Genomic DNA, 16286 nt, shown 5'->3' on the forward strand with positions numbered 1-16286 from the left:
CTCTTAAATATCTCCAGAGATGGAGATTCCACAACCTCCTTAGGCAATTTATTCCAGTGTTTAACCACCCTGACAGGTAGGAACTTTTTCCTAATGTCCAACTTAAACCTCCCTTGCTGCAGTTTAAGCCCATTGCTTCTTGTTCTGTCCTTAGAGACTAAGGTGAACAAGTTTTCTCCCTCCTCCTTATGACACCCTTTGAGATACCTGAAAACTGCTATCATGTCCCCTCTCAGTCTTCTCTTTTCCAAACTAAACAAACCCAATTCTTTCAGCCTTCCTTCATAGGTCATGTTCTCAAGACCTTTAATCATTCTTGTTGCTCTTCTCTGGACCCTCTCCAATTTCTCCACATCTTTCTTGAAATGCGGTGCCCAGAACTGGCCACAATACTCCAGCTGAGGCCTAACCAGAGCAGAGTAGAGCAGAAGAATGGCTTCTCGTGTCTTGCTCACAACACACCTGTTAATACATCCCAGAATCACGTTTGCTTTTTTTGCATCAGCATCACACTGTTGACTCATATTTAGCTTGTGGTCCACTATGTAGTCATTTACTTCAGCGCCACAGAGGTGTAAAATGCCTCCAGATCCAAATGGTAACATTTTATACCCATTTTGCACTGCTGTAAGTGACAACAGTAAGGCCCCCGAGGGCTCTGAAGGGAACTCCAACATGTTTGTACTTAGCTCTGCTACTGCCATAAACATAAGAAAACACACTGTCCATAGCCGAGCTTTGTATTCAGGGTGCACTGCCTACACCCTCTGCCCCACTGCAGGATTGCTGCTTGAGCCCCTACAGTTGGCAGACACCCATGGTAGATCAAGTTTTGCTAGAGAAGGTTGCTGGACTGTCCCATCTTGCAAGATCAGTATGTGCCAGGGCCCCTCTCACAGCTGCAGTCCTATTTAAATCATCTCCCAGCTCTAAGGAAATAGTGCTTTGACTGGAGCTGCACATAATTTTCCCCTCTGGGAACAACCGGAGTGGTACTAAATAAAGCCAATTATATTAAGTGGGCTGCAAGGGGGCTGCTCACAGACAGGCCTGCAAAGCATTCAGTGCTGCTATGGGCAGGAAAGTATTCGGAATGCCTCCTGGCAGCTCATCTAGCGGGTCACAGAGCAGGAGTAAATCAGTCCCTTCAGTCAGCCCCTGTAGATGGAATTGCATCTTTGGAACCTGGGCTATACCTAGCCAAAGGAAAGGAAAGAACCAACATTTGGTGCATGGCTGAGCCAGAAATGCTGGCTAATGAGCTGTCCCATCTGTTATCCGCATATGTGGAAGGCTGAACTGTCTGACAGTTTCACTCCACTTCTGCTGTAGCTCCACCTATACCAACACGCTTTCATTAACGGTGACCTGCAACGGGGAGACAGCACTGGGCTTGGGCATTCTTTGGCTACTTTATGATGAAAAGAGAGAGAGCAGGAAAATGTTTATATACAAAAAAATCTGTTGGCTTTTACAGTAGGAATTTAAATCTCAGCTAACTCATATGGAAGAATGTAATGTCATTGGGAGTCACCAGGCTGTGCTTTTAAAGACGCAGGTTAGAGTGTCACATTTAGGTCTGCCCTGAGCAGTCCAGGAAGCAGACTGGGAGTTTATGGAACCTGCTTCCCTTCCTACGCTGCAATCCACGATATGCATAGTCTGTACAAGGGAATAAGGATTGATGACGATCTAGCCCAGTGTTACATATTCTATTTATCTGGCTGCATAGAAGTCAGATCTTCACCAGTAAAAGTTTCTCTCCTTATATCTTTTGCCTAAGCATATCTGAAGGTGTTGCTGCTGCCTATAGGTTAAACTCACACAAGCAAACAAAACAGCTCTTGGTGCCAAAACATTACAGATTCTATGGCAACTGGCGAACTAGTGCAATTATACCACCCCGCACTACCAGGGCACTCACTCGATGGCACAGAAGAGAAAATCTGGACTATTTTAGAATTAACTCCCTCATGTAGTCATCATGAATCCAAGGCTCCGAGGGAATCTCAGAGTCAAGCTCTAAAATTCACCCAACACAGCTTTTCTCTTCCTAAAACTGTCGTGACTTTAAAGTCCATTATCTTGGTTCCTTTCTGGCTGGAAGCAAATATCGAGTCCCGAAGGGTAGCTGGGACTCTCCCCTTCCCACTGATGTAAAGCCCCCATTTCTAGCCCTGCAGGGGCACATTGACCTCTGCCCTGCAGGGGTCCTATCAAATGACTTCAGAGAAATGTAGTCTGGCCCCCTTTTTGGCAATCTCCATATCAAGGCCACGGGACATGGGGTCTCCCCTTTCGCCCGAGAGGCAGTCCCTCCAGGTCAGGGTTGAGTGACACCTTAGCTGAGCAGAGTAGGGAAGTTACCGGGCTGCTGTCTGTGTTGTACTTGGTCTGGGCATTACCAGAGTACTTAGCTGCTAGTGCTGCCAGTCTAATGCCATCCAGCTAAATTCACTCCCGCTGTTATCATAAAAGAGAATGACTTGCAGCCTCTGCCAGCCTCCAGCTCAGTTAAACTGCAGTCAGTCCAGCTCATAGCCCAGGACAGTATTTGTGTTTTGAGGTTAACACATAGTCCATTGCTGTGCTCTTTGACCCACTGCATGTTGTGCTATTTGTACCCTTTTACCCACAATCCTCCATTCTCTTCTTAGATACCAGTTTGGCCTTTGATGTATAATAGATAGTTTTCTTGTACAAAAGAAAAACCAAGGTCCTGGAAACACTACTTAGACTGTGAGCTCTGTGGGCAGGGATCACCTTTGTGTTCTGTGATTGTACAGCACCTAGCAGGATGGGGTCCTGGTCCATGACTGACAGTGTTAGATGCTACTGCAATAGCTCAGTGGTTTGAGCATTGGCCTGCTAAACCCAGGGTTGTGAGTTCAATCCTTGAGGGGGGCCATTTAGGGAACTGGGGTAAAAATCTGTCTGGGGATTTGGTCCTGCTCTGAGCAGGGGGTTGGACTAGATGACCTCCTGAGGTCCCTTCCAATCCTGATAGTCTATGATTCTATGAATACAAGTCATAAACAACAACACAGGAGGTCAATGGGACTCCTTAGCAGTATCATATTTCTCACATGTCTGGGGCCCTAATCCAGTAACAAGGTGGCATCCTGCAAGCACAGGGGACTCTACAAAGATACAGGGATCTATCCATGCAGTGCTCTTTGGAGGCTCAGCGCCTTAGTATTTATAGGGTCAGGGAATAAACATTTAATAACAGGTGTTTGTATAAATGGTTTATTAGCTGAAAATATAGATGTCCTGTAATTAGTTGCTTTATTGATTTAAAAAATGTGAAGGAGTGGAAACAAAAAGTGCATCACAAAAATTTTATCCATTGTTCTAGTAAACAACATCACATATTCTAGTAAGTCTCATCTTTCTATCAGCACTACAGGATACACTGCATTTTACATCATCCATCCGAGGATCTCAACCTAGTTTATAACCATGAATGACATAAGCGTTTGAGGGATTATAATAGGTGGGGAAACTGAGGCACAGCACTGTTGATGAATTTGGCCAAGCTCATGCTGGAAAGCCATGGCAGAGCTGGGACCAGAATCCAGATCTCCTGCCATACATTCATGTGCTTTAAGCATAAGAAATCCTTAAAAGTCATTTGAGTTAACCAAAAAGAACGAGGAGTACGTGTGGCACCTTAGAGACTAACAAATTTATTTGGGCATAAGCTTTCGTGGGCTAAAACCCACTTCATCGGATGCATGCAGTGGAAAATACAGTAGGAAGATATATATACACAGAGAACATGAAAAAATGGGTGTTGCCATACCAACTATAACGAGACTAATTAATTAAGGTGGGCTATTATCAGCAGGAGAAAAAAAACGTTTGTAGTGATAATCAGGATGGCCCATTTCCAACAGTTGACAAGAAGGTGTGAGTAACAATAATTAACCAGTAATTGTAACCACTCCAACACACTTGATGCAGAATGTTAAAACAGATGCTGCAAAAATAAAAATATAGCACTACTGCAGTTTTGTTCTTGCCATGTTGGGGAGAGCTTGAAAGGGGCGCAGTGGCCTGATTTTTAGAGGTGCTGAGCACCCACTGACTTCAATGGGACTTGCAGCGGCTCAGCACTGACAAAAACCAGGCCAAACGTCTGGGCCAGTGAAGAAAGAGAGCCATTGGTTTATGCATTTCAGTCACCATAGAGGGGTTGCTTATTTACAATCATTTTTTAAACCGAAAAAGGTAACGTCTCTGTGCAAAAGTGCAAGTGTGGCAACTGTGTTCACGGGCCTGCCTCAGGCTGGGCATACCTGAGTGCTACTGTCCATTTATCCAGAAGTGCATTAGGCTTTGTCAGAGGGATCTGTTCATCTACTCCTCTGGTGTAAACTGAAAACACCATTTAATAAAACACATAGTGGTCAAATTAAAGGTGGTAGGGTAAGTGTAATCGATCAGAGTGGAAGGAGAGAGAGATCCTGAAAAAGAGAGAGACCCTGAACGCTTATACGAAATCACTGTAACCGCCTTACTACCCTCTTTGTGTTGTTCACGGTTCCACATTTCAGAGATTGTCAAGGCACCAGGGGAGTGGGTGTTGGGTGCCAGATTCCCATTCATGGCTTTGAAAATCTCCCCCTTAAGGTCTTCACTTTGGAAATATACTTCACAGTGTCATGGCTGGAGAATCTGATCGGTGGAGAGGCCTTTTACAATGTCTCCATATGACTATTCCCAGCCGAACAGCAAAGGTAACACAAGCCACCGCCAGCAACACAACTATAAAAGAAACAGAACGCCCTTGATTATGTGTGTGAGAGCAAATAAATGACGTCTCTTTTTACAAGAGTGGGGGTAACTGGGCTACAACAACAGCAAAGGAGGAGAACTCCGCACAGAGCCCAATATCTCCCTTGAAGTATTTACACCATATCTTCACATTTACTGTGAGCAAACCCTAGAGCCTGCCCCTCAGCCAGAATAAGGTCTTGTCACCACCTAGAAGTTTTGCTTCTAGTATATCTATACCAGCAAAACCCTCTTAGTTTAGACGCAGTAATATCAGTATAAAATGGCTTATACCAGCAGAGGCCTTGTCTCCACTAGAGAGGGTTTGCCTGTACAGGTATACTGGCAAACTTTCCTAATAGAAACACAGCTTATATCAGCAAAAGAGTTCTTTTGCCAGTATACGTTATACCAGTTTCCTGAATAAGTTAAAAACACGGTTTTTGCCAGTATAGCTGTGCCTACAGTGGGACTTCTGCCAACACAGCTATGTAGGCCAGGGGGCGATTTCTTCACATTCCTATCTGACATAGCTTGCAAAACTTTAACCCAAGCTAGAGATTATGCCGGTTCCCCAAGCTAGCATAAGCTCTATTGGTGGAAGCACATTTATATCACTACACCCTTAACTGATATAACTACACCAGTAAAACTTTTTAAGCATAGCCCCAGCCTGAGTGAAACGAGAGTGTGTGTAGGCTGGGGCTTGAGGAAATCAGAAGCAATCCTCCCCCAGGCCACAGAGTGGCAGCGGAGCTGCTTTCTGGCTGTTGCTACTACCACATCCTCTATGGTTGATGAGCCATCTCCACCTCGGTGAGTTGTGTAGCTGAGGCTCTGCCAGACCTGCCCTGCCCCCACTGCCCCGTGGCTCTCCCCACCCCCAAACCCTCCTCAACAGCAGAGTAGAGGGAGCGCCTATGGAGCAGAGGGGGCGCAGACGTCCTGGGGCGGCTCTCCAAGTCCTATCCTACTTGCATTGTGGGAATGCACCAGTTCAGCTTCCCGCAGAAGGTGGTGAAGAGATGGAGGGTGGGAGGAGGTGGAATCTGCCCCACTAACAAATGAACTGGAGTGATGTTGAGGGTTTACTTTCCACCCTAAGCACAGCAGACCCCAGGGCAATCACAGCAGTTAAAGGGTCTTGCCTAGCTTTACTCTCACTCTGCAAAATTAAAGACTTCTCATAAAACCCTAGTTGGTTTTTAAAGGTCCCCTTTAGCAAGAGGGACCTTCTCCCTGCACACAAAGATGCTGGGGGAATGACATGCTGGAAACATTCAGGAGAGATTGGTGGCCTCTTCTAGATAAAATGAGCTTAAACTTTACAAGGACCCACCTGTAAACACACTGTTGTCAGTTGGAGATGAAAGGGAGTAGTTCTTCCACACAATGCCGGTCAGTGCTACAATGACCACTGGGTAGACAGTGAGATTATACCGCACATACTTGTCAAGCACAAAGTTTTCCAGAGAAAACCTGGGAGGAAATAAAAGTGGCAAAAAAATGAACATCCTGTCAGTGGATTTTCCCCCCCTTCTAGATAACTTCTTTAGGGAGCAGTTGGGAACAAGCATGGAGTTTGCCAGGGCTGGATTAGACTATCTCCGTCGCTTCTCAGAGCCTAAGAAGAGCTCCAGTATGGAGCGCATGAAAAAAGGTGGGGGTTCCATGGAAACTGATAAAAACAAATAACAACATTCATTTTTGTCTGATTTTTTTTTCATGGAAAGTTTCTATTTTACGGTGGAAATTCCAATACTGAAAAATTTTGGCTGAAAACCACAATGTTTTGTTTCTGAAATGCTGCCGTGGTGCCTCCTGGGAGTTGTAGTTTGGATGACTCAAGCTCCCATTCTCCTCTATAGCCTGGGCTCCCTGGTCAGACTACATCTCCCATGAAGCACTGTGGCAGCATTTCCAAATCACAATATCTAGCCCAAACCCTGATATATTTCCATTTATTGGCTTTAGGGTTTTTTGACACTTTTTGCAGAAAATTTTGTTTAGTTGAAAAACTCAATTTTCTGTTGAAAAACAATTTTGACGATACATTTTCAACTCGCCCCACTCCAGTACCTTGAGCAGAATTACCATTCTCCACTTGTGTTCAGTCACTGAAGAAGCTGATAAGGCCCCTTCTCCTACACATGGCCCAGCGAAAACCTAATCATAGTGTCTGAGAGTGATCCTGATGCTACTCACTAAGAGTCAAGAAATGAGCAGGATCCAGATGGCCAGAGATTTTTTTTAGGGACAAATGGGAGCTTATCGGTGTCACCTACCATATTACTAGTTCAAAGGTAAGGATGGCCAGAGAGGTTGCAGTTGCAATCTTATTAGATATGTTCCCATTGAAGATCAGCACCACGGCAAAATTCAGCAGAGTGGCAATTGTGGTCCATGTCGCGTATAGTGCAATCCCGTTTTGCACCTGTCATGTAGAATAATGATACACTGAGTGATGATGAGAAATAAACATTCTGTATACCTCTAACCTGCCACCCCTCCATACCCCAATGCGTGGTTAAATTGGCACTGGTATGGTGCATTGCAGTAGGTGCAGGATGCAGGAAGCCCACTCAATAGGTATACTCCTAGCTTCACAGCGGCTCCATCAGCACTATTGCAGAGAGGGGTTTATGGGAAAAAGTAAGGTTGGTGGCTCCACACCTATGCAGATCCTCAGCCATACCCCTCCAGGGAGGGGATGTAACGCCCAGTGGCCAAGGCAGGCAAAGGGGTAGTCCAAAGCAGTAGGCAAGCGTGCACGGTAGTTGGGTAGCCAGCAGGTCAATCCATATCAGAGACCGTCCAGGCCAATAGTCAGAGTTCTACAGGGATCAGCCAGAAGATCCAATGCAAGGGGCCAGGTCAGTGGGTTGGTGGGGGCAAGGTGGGGACAGGCAAGGTGGTCTCGGCAGCAGGCAGTGGTGTGTTGCTCAGACAGCTTCCTCTTCCTGTTGAGGCCTTTATGTAGTCCAAGTATCCACGGAGACTGCTGCCTGTTCAGCTACTTAGGCCAGGGTGTGGGCATGGCTGCTGTGGGTCTCTAGGCCTTCAGCCCTAAGGCTATTGGTCAGGGGCTGCAGCTAAGGATGCTGCCTAAGGAGCTTGTGGGCCTGGATTCTATACTGGGCCCTGACAGGGTAGTACACCAGCTGCAGGATTGGTTGTATAGAGGCTGCACTACCTCGCCACAGCCTGGGTTGATGGAGTCCATCCCTTACTGAAAGGTGCAATTCTCCACCCTCACCCTTCATTGTGCCTGGGTTTGTAAATTCAGGCTTGTTCCATGGAGTGAAATTTGGGCCGTAAACAGCAATACATAATTCCTACCGAACCGTTCTTAAACACTGAGCCAAATGGATTCATCTTGTTGGCGTGATGCCTATAGTTCCAAATGCTGAATTCAGAGTTTACTCACTGTCTGTACCTGTATATGGATCATGACCCCTGGAATCTGACTATAACAAGTTGTGGGGAGACAGGCTGGGGCAGGAACGCATATTTGGGGTAGGTCAGGACTGTGATCTGGCAAGAGTCTCATCTTCACAGACTGCCTACTGCTGAGAAATCCTCCCTGGTCTCAGACTTGGATTCTCATCCAACCCACTTTTCCAATGCATGTTCCTAGTTAGGAATCAAGCAATCCGAGGGGAGGTCAGAGACCACATTTCAGTCAGGGGAGGGGTTACGGTAGACCAGACAGGTAGGGGGTGTAGGGTTTCTTGGTTGGGAGGGTGGGTAATGAGGGGAGGTAGCAGGTATGGAGCTCTTTTCTGCTGTGGGGAGGTGGAGGGACGGAGGGAGGGAGGAAAGATCACATGTGGCTGAAGGTATTCAACTTCATTGCCTCTGTGTAATGTACTGAGCACAAATAGCCAATGTTCTAGGTTGGGGGAGCAATCACTTTGATCCAGAGCATGGAACAAAAGGAAAAGGCAGAAGAAAGAAACCCTGAAAAATATGTAGGGTTTTTCCACTCCATCTATACATTCTTAATAATGGTCTAATGGATTAAGGACTATTTTGGGGCAATCTGGACTGTCAGTCTATATGTGAAGCATCGTGAAACAGATGAGGGGCTTATCTTCCTCCTATTGACTCCCATGCTGTCAACAGATGGGGAACCAAGACACAAGGGAAACCTGAAGGTATGTGCAAGGGGAGGGAGTTAGCACTGGGGTAGGAATCATAATGGCATTGTGCGTCTGAACTTTGCCACCTTCAACCCTGCATGAACATGGCGGTGTAGCTTTTCTATAAATAGCAGTGCTCACATATAGCATACCAGAATTCGGATGAGCCACAGCTCTGCTTTGTGAGACTTTAGGAACCAAACGGCATGGATATGCAAGGATCGGTGTGAAATGAAGAGACCAACATAACAGGTAAAAGGGAGGACTGCCAGGAGAACCAGGGCTGGAATGAGATACCTAGGGGGAAAACACACGTGATACAGTATTTTAGCTAAATTGTATTACATATTAGTTCAATTGATGCCTCACCTCATAGCCTTACTCTTGGACTCACAATAACCCTTAATAGAGCTAATCATTACATGTAGCCTTTACTTAACCTATAGCTGTTTTACTTTGTTATACAATTCATGCTCGTATTTAGCAACTGAATTCTTCTGACAGCCAATGACTACGTGACTGCCGTGCTGTGCCCGTGAAATGACTATGATCGTAAAAATAACCAAAAGCCACACGATTAACTGGCTGAATGAAGAGTGGTACAAGATGACCGATCCGAGCTTCCTTATATTGAAAATATGCAGGAATGGCAAGTTGGAAGAGATTTTAGATTTAGATATCACAGATCCAACTCATGGGCCAAAAGCAAAGATTACACAAAACAAACATGATATAAAGGCTACCTTTTGCCTAGTTCAAGTGTATTAAGACACAAAGCCTGATTCCCTGGCCTAGGCAGTTTTACACCGATGTGACTCAGTTTACTTCGCAGGGGTTAAACAGGGGTGAAAATGGTGTAATGCAGCAGTGAATCAGGCCCAAGGAGAGGATTGCAAAAATCCCCTCTTCACAGTTCACTTACTCTCGGTCCCACAGGAATAGCCATCCAACATTAATGGCGTTGTTCAGTATCCACACCAGATAGAAAGATATTGGCAGTAAATCTGGCTCTGTGTAGACCCATCCGAGTTCATTCCTGCCAATGAAAAGCAGGCATTTGGAGAAAGCAGTACTGACTGTTCGGAAGATCAAGCATTGCAGGTCTGATTCTCCTCCCACTTACAGTGAATTGGCACTGGCTGAAGTCCACTGAGGTGAAGGAAGTACTTTGTTTTACACTGGTGTCAGTGAGATCTGGCCTTGTGGCTTTACAAAGCATGCTTTCCATTTAATTCATTCATAATATCCCAAGATATGTCACTACAGCAACTACATCTAGATTATGCAATATATACTACTGTTTATGTCTATGCGGCTGGTTAACCTCAACGTCCTAGACTCATTTAGCACTCAGGCCTACTGAATCCTTGGCCTCTCCACTGAGGCTGGAAAAAACCTGTGCGGAGGTTGGTGTCAGTAATGGCAACATTTTGTGATCTGCATACCTGTCTAGCTAGGATTGAGAACACCAGTTCATTTCACATATGTCATCACATTGCTACCTGTAACGGTTTTTGCTCCCAACACGGTCTGGAACTGCAGAGCTGGGAGATTCATTCTCATTTACATTATGGCTCTGTTATATCACTGTCAGCAGAAAGGCGCTGCCATGAGAAGAAGGCCAATCAAGTTTTGTTACATGATTTCCCCACAGAGCTTTGCTAGTCTGTTTAGCCTGTGTATTACTTGCCCACTCAAAAAGCTCCCCAGGGGCTAGTGTATGTAGTAAACTCAGATCTGTGTCCACAGACTCTTATACTGTGAGCATTGTGGAGACGACACTGTGGCCCTTCTCCATCACTTCCTACATTAGTGTAACGCCATTGATTTCAATGGATTTGCTCCTGATTTAACCGCCGTGAAAATCAGACCCTGTGTGTTCTGGTGAAGCAGCATCATTTCCCAGCACTCCATTTGAGTAATATGGTGCACTGGTGCCAATCTCTGATCATGGTAATTCTGCTGCCCCCTTAGTGGGAAAGGCAGTGGTACTTAAATAGCTGTGTATCACAGAGACGGTTGGGGCAAGGGATTGTCACAGATGGACCCCCCCATCTTCATTCAAATCCCACCTGTGGTCTCACTCTTTCCACCATGCCCACAAGCAGCAAGTCAAGGCTAATACTGAGACATACATAAAAACAATCCTAGCCAGTCCCTCCTCTGGACTGCCCGGTGTCCATCTTGTCTAGGTTGCAAGCACTTTGGGGCAGGTCCTGTCTGTATCTTATCCCATGCACATACAAATAATAAATATTCACATGGGATCAGAAGCAAAAGGCAAAAGACTGACAAGGATCCTCAACTCAGTGTCAGCTCAGCTATGGTGGTGTGTGAGGGAGACTCCTGCATTCAAATTATATGGAGAAAAAATACCTTCTGCAGATTCCTGACAGTGCATAACCCAGCCAAGCAAACTGCCAGACATAGATGACATTCCAGATGAGGAAGGCCCAGCCAGCTGGTGTGAAGTCAGTGTTGTACTTGTTTGAGATGTTTCCAACAGTATTTAGGAATACACCTGGAGCAATGAAGGTTATTGCAGGAAAACATGTTACTGCACACAAGTAATGGGAAGAGCCCACAGTTCTCCACGCCCTCGCTCAGGCTTTACTCATTACATCAGCATACATCGGTGCAAGCTGATAGGACTCTCTTGTCAAAATGATTCCTGTGTTGTAATGGGTTTGTCTTTGCAAATCACTGAATATGTGACAATCCTCGCTTCTGAAGACCAGGTGTGACTTCGAGCAGGTTATACAACGAGAAAAGAATGACAGCGCAACAGAACCAGAAAAGCCAGTCAGACTTGAAAGCCAAAGCGGGGAGTGAGCCACGATACGCAGAGCTGACGAACCCTGTTGGAGTTGGGAATTGGCGGCACTGATCTTTATAAACAGGCAGCAGTAACTGAAGACGCTCGTCCTTTCTTGCTGCCAAGTCACTGGGGGCCTGGTGCTGTATAGCCCTCACTTGGGAGACGGGCAGAGGGGGCTTTCCTTGTACACCGCTCACATAGAGCCTGACCCATAGCCCACTGAAGTCAACGGAAACTAAACCAGGCAACTGCAGCCCCAGCAGTGGGAGGAAATCAGAGGGTGTTCCCTCCCTACTCCCCTGGGGAGCTCATGGCATCCCTAGGGGGACAGGGAGGAGGCAGGGTCACCACCTCCTACACGCCAGCCAGTGTAGTTGGCTGGATGGAGGGATGGGAGGTTGTACCCTATAGCCCATCAAGGGGCCTAGAGTGTGCTGACTCTTTGCACCAGGGAAATGCCCCCCAGTATGCTCTGGGGAAAGGCAGCTCTAGGCCCATCTCTTACTATGGACTGTGCCTCGATGGGGGAAAAGACTGGGAAACAGCAGAGGGTAAAAAAGGCAAAGCATGAGAATCTCTACCATTAGGTGCCTGACTAATGCACCTACTGACTTGGAGGAGGTCGTGCTTCAGAACACAAGCAGTTGTGTGTTTTGGGAGCGAGAGGTGTCTAGTCAAATCAGAAACAGCTGCTAGTGTTACCTTTGAATGCCCCTGATCCAGCTCCAGCATTGAGCACCACCATGGCTGTGTAAGTGGCCAGTGCCAGAAGCATTACGAAAATCTTCAATTTGTTGTGTGTAAACATCTGTAGGACAGAAAAGAAAAATCAGAACAGAAGGAAGCCAAGCAGACTTTAATCCCCTCATTCTTAGATTGTTGAAGGTGGCCCAGCCGGTTGCGGTGGTGGTGTAACATACATGCCTGATATAAGATCGTCCAAAAATGGGCTATACATGGTTCTAGATGGCAAAGTAAGTGGCTGTAACTCGCAGCAATTCCATGGGTATGGAAGGCAAATGTAACGTATCCCAGTTTGTTATTCCGGGGCAGGGGGAGGATGGGCACAAGTACTCCCATTACGTCAGTGGGACTACTCACGGGTGAAGGACTGGATGCCAAGTGAATGGAGAAACAGAGCAGGAGGCAGAGTAAGGGCAGCACATTCAGCAGACTAAAAAATTCAAATGGACCATCCGAGTATGGTCAGAGCACCAGCCTCCTTGACAGCATGGACCCATTTACTTAGAGGAGCAATGGAGGAAGGACATTATAGATTAGAAATGCCCAGGGATGTATTGTGAGTGTGTTTATGGACCAAACAACTAGCACACATCTGCAAATCTGTCTTCTTCACATCACAATCGCATTTATACTGGATCAGGCAAACCTGCCATTTCCCCCGCTTTTTTCTAGGTTTTTACACTACTTCAATCTTCTACTCTGGCTTCACAACAGTGTTTGTTTTTCTTCAGTGTAGCTTTTTAATGTTCATCTACTAACCTTAAAATCTGTGAGTCTATGAGTCTTTAATCCTACAAAGTAATCTTTTATTTTCATCATGGTATTACCTCTGCATCTACTGGCTAGAAATAAGATTTAAACTGCTTTGACAGCTCCCGGGTATTTTATAGATTTTAAAACTTATACATCAATTTTGTAAAGAGGCATTTGAAAATATAACTGAGGTTTTCTCAAATAATATCTCCATTTCAGGAAAAATGTTATGGCATCTATCAAAGTAAACGTCCATACTTTGGGCATATGATTTTTTTAATTCAAGTTTTCTGCATCAAATAAATGGCAGCACAGCAATTCCTTCTATACTGGATAGAAATAAAAAGTGAACAGTTCTGAGTTGATAAGGGTTAAACTAGTGAATTCCAGGTCACACATGAATGGATAATTTTAGAGTTCTGTGCTTTGTTCCTGGATTTAACTACACCCAAATGCACCATCGGGAATGGGAGGGGAAACTTGCTTTTTCTCTTTTCAATCCAAGTGAGTTTTTTTCTTACGAGTTTCTTTTGGATCATTTTATTATCTATTTATTTCAATTAAAATCCTAGATTTCAAATATAGGGGAGATCATTTAAATAAAAGATGAAGATTCTGATTTGGATAATACCAGCATAAATCTGGAGTAATTCCCTTGACTTTACTGGAGTGCAAGGCAAGAGGTACATCCGGATTTCTGGATTTACAATGGTGTAACCGAGATCAAAATCCAGCACAAGCTCTCTCTACTAGCATATTTGGAAGAGGCCTTTGATTAGAGAGCACTGGGGAAATAAGTACTTGCTTGTGGAAATCTGGGAGGGAAATAATTTATGCCTTAGTGACATTTTCACAAGCCACCTTTTTCCTACTGCCTCCCTTTGATTCATTGTTGACAATAAAGGTTTTCATTATTTTCCTAGCTGCAATTATAGGTCATGCATGTTGTTTAGAAGATGTAGAAATATTACTCACAGTGTTCCTCCCAATGCTGATTTTTGGGACGTCTTTCCGCTGTGCTTCAGCTACTTTCCAAGCTGGAGTCTTACTCTGCCTCTAGGAATTGTGCCTTCAGGCTTATGTACAGAAGAATTTATACAACGGTTAGGAAGATCAGCAGCATCTCCTCCTTAGAAAGTTAGTGGTTATTGAATGGACTCTTTGTTTTGCCCATTGTTTATTGTAGCCTCTGATTGGCTGAAGCATCTTGAAAGCAAAGCTTATACAACAGAAATGTGGTAATTTAACTCAGACCTGTTATAACACCCAGAGTCCTGTTGCCTGTCTCGAAACTTGCTGATAGGGAAAATAACTAGTAAAGTGCATATTTGTAGACTCGCTCTTAGTTCATATTTTGCTGTCCCTGTGATATATGAATCTAACACTCTGTAATTCAGTGGAAAACAAACACTTACAGACTATTGTAGCTAAGGAGGATGATACGGTACATCAGGCAGCTCCATGTGTTATGTACAGTGCAGGGGTTACTCCAAAACAGCATAGATTCCAGCACCATTTTAAAAACAGCTGCTTCTTTTTTTTTATTTAACCAAAAGATCTGGTTTTCAACGAGCACATTCATCTTCGCTGTCGCCCCTGCATTTCTGTTGCTATAAAAGTGTTGGATGGAACATAGTGTTCCTGCTGGAAAAAGAGATGGCTTGCCAGATTCCCTCCCTTCTTCAAGCAGGAACCACTGAGAGTGTTTTTTGTTTTATGGACTTATTAGCCAAAAAGAATAAAACTAGGGCATTTAAATAGCCTTTCTGAGTGACGCCCTGCAGGCTGAACTGTACAGTTGCAGCACAGAAGATGGGAAGGAGTAGTGCTGAGTACAGATGGTCAAGGATTTTCAAACAAAACGTTCTTTATCAGAAAATGTCGATATGTTCAAACAGAAACTGTTTGTGAGAACCCACACGGGGTCACCTTCAAACATTTTGGAAAAACATTTTGGAAAAAGCCAAAAGCCTAGAAATTGTCAAAATGTCCCGTTCTGACATTTTACAAAGGAAAAGTTTCATTTTTCAACTCAAAACAACTTCATTTTGAAATTTTAATCAATTTAGACTAAAAAAAAAGTTTAAAAAGATTTTAAAATGCCAAAATCTAAATGAAACATTTCAAAATGATCCAAATAACACATTTGCATTGACACAAATGGATTTTTTTTTTCAGATTATCGGTTTGTGGATGTTTTTCAAGATTTTGACTTTTCGCCCTGTTTTGGAATGAAGGGGGAAAAAATCCAAATCTTGAATTCTTTGTGCTCTCCCCGATACTGTTCACCCAACTAAGAGCCAGCCAGATTTGGCCCTGATTAAATACTACAGACCCAGTTCTAGCATCCTTTCTCATGCTGAGTCAGGGTGGCAGAATCAGACCCTATATGATTCGGAGAACTCCCATGGAGCACATCAATTCTATAGAAGACAAAAGCATTAAGGAAATAAAGATCTGGGAAAATTCAGCGAAACACCTGGATTTTGGTGAGACTGAGAGTAATTAGAATGAGAAAACAATCAGACAATCCGAATACTTAGCATTGGGAAAGCTCTTGACTTCTTCAACCCCCGCATACAAATATTTACTCCTTATCCACTAGGTTTAAGCATGATTTGTTAGTGCAGGACATATCAGTGAAGGAGAGTTGGCATCCTCCAGGTCATTTGCTTATAGTCTCTGTGGATCTTATATCCTCTCAATAATACAGTGTGAAACTAACCAGATCCAGTAAAATCCACTGATTATTTATGGCTAGGTGCTGCTTGCCCCTTATGCATTGGGGAAGGTGTAGGGTCTTCCTCCCCATGCACAGCCTGTGTAAGGGTCAGGCAGAATGGCAGTGCCCAGTGCTTTCGGGAGGGCAGGGAGAGCTCCATCCCTGCTGCTTCAGGGTGCCCACGGTGCTCTAAAGGAAACAGGCAGGAGGTTGAGGGACATGGCTCCACCCTTCCCACACACTGGCCAGAGGAGTTGCTGGCAGGGATGGCAAGCAGTAAGCTATACCCACAAAGGGTGCAGCAGCAGGCATGTAGACTCAGGAGTCT

At 44.8% G+C, this 16286-nt stretch overlaps 1 protein-coding gene across 1 annotated transcript; it reads right to left on the reverse strand.

The window, feature by feature from the left end:
- Nucleotides 1–3883: 3883 nt before the first annotated feature.
- LOC112112478 lies at nucleotides 3884–14332 on the reverse strand. Its single transcript, XM_024208412.1, has 8 exons — nucleotides 14212–14332; nucleotides 12442–12547; nucleotides 11298–11442; nucleotides 9844–9957; nucleotides 9074–9218; nucleotides 7065–7213; nucleotides 6119–6258; nucleotides 3884–4770 (listed from the first exon to the last, which is right to left on the reverse strand). The coding sequence occupies exons 2-8, from the start codon at nucleotides 12545–12547 to the stop codon at nucleotides 4658–4660; spliced, it is 912 nt and encodes a 303-aa protein (XP_024064180.1). The 5' UTR covers nucleotides 14212–14332; the 3' UTR covers nucleotides 3884–4657.
- Between the last annotated feature and the right edge of the window lie 1954 nt (nucleotides 14333–16286).

Source organism: Terrapene carolina, unplaced genomic scaffold (genome assembly GCF_002925995.2).
Source record: "Terrapene carolina triunguis isolate 2854851 unplaced genomic scaffold, T_m_triunguis-2.0 Scaffold132, whole genome shotgun sequence".
Lineage (NCBI taxonomy): Eukaryota > Metazoa > Chordata > Testudines > Emydidae > Terrapene > Terrapene triunguis.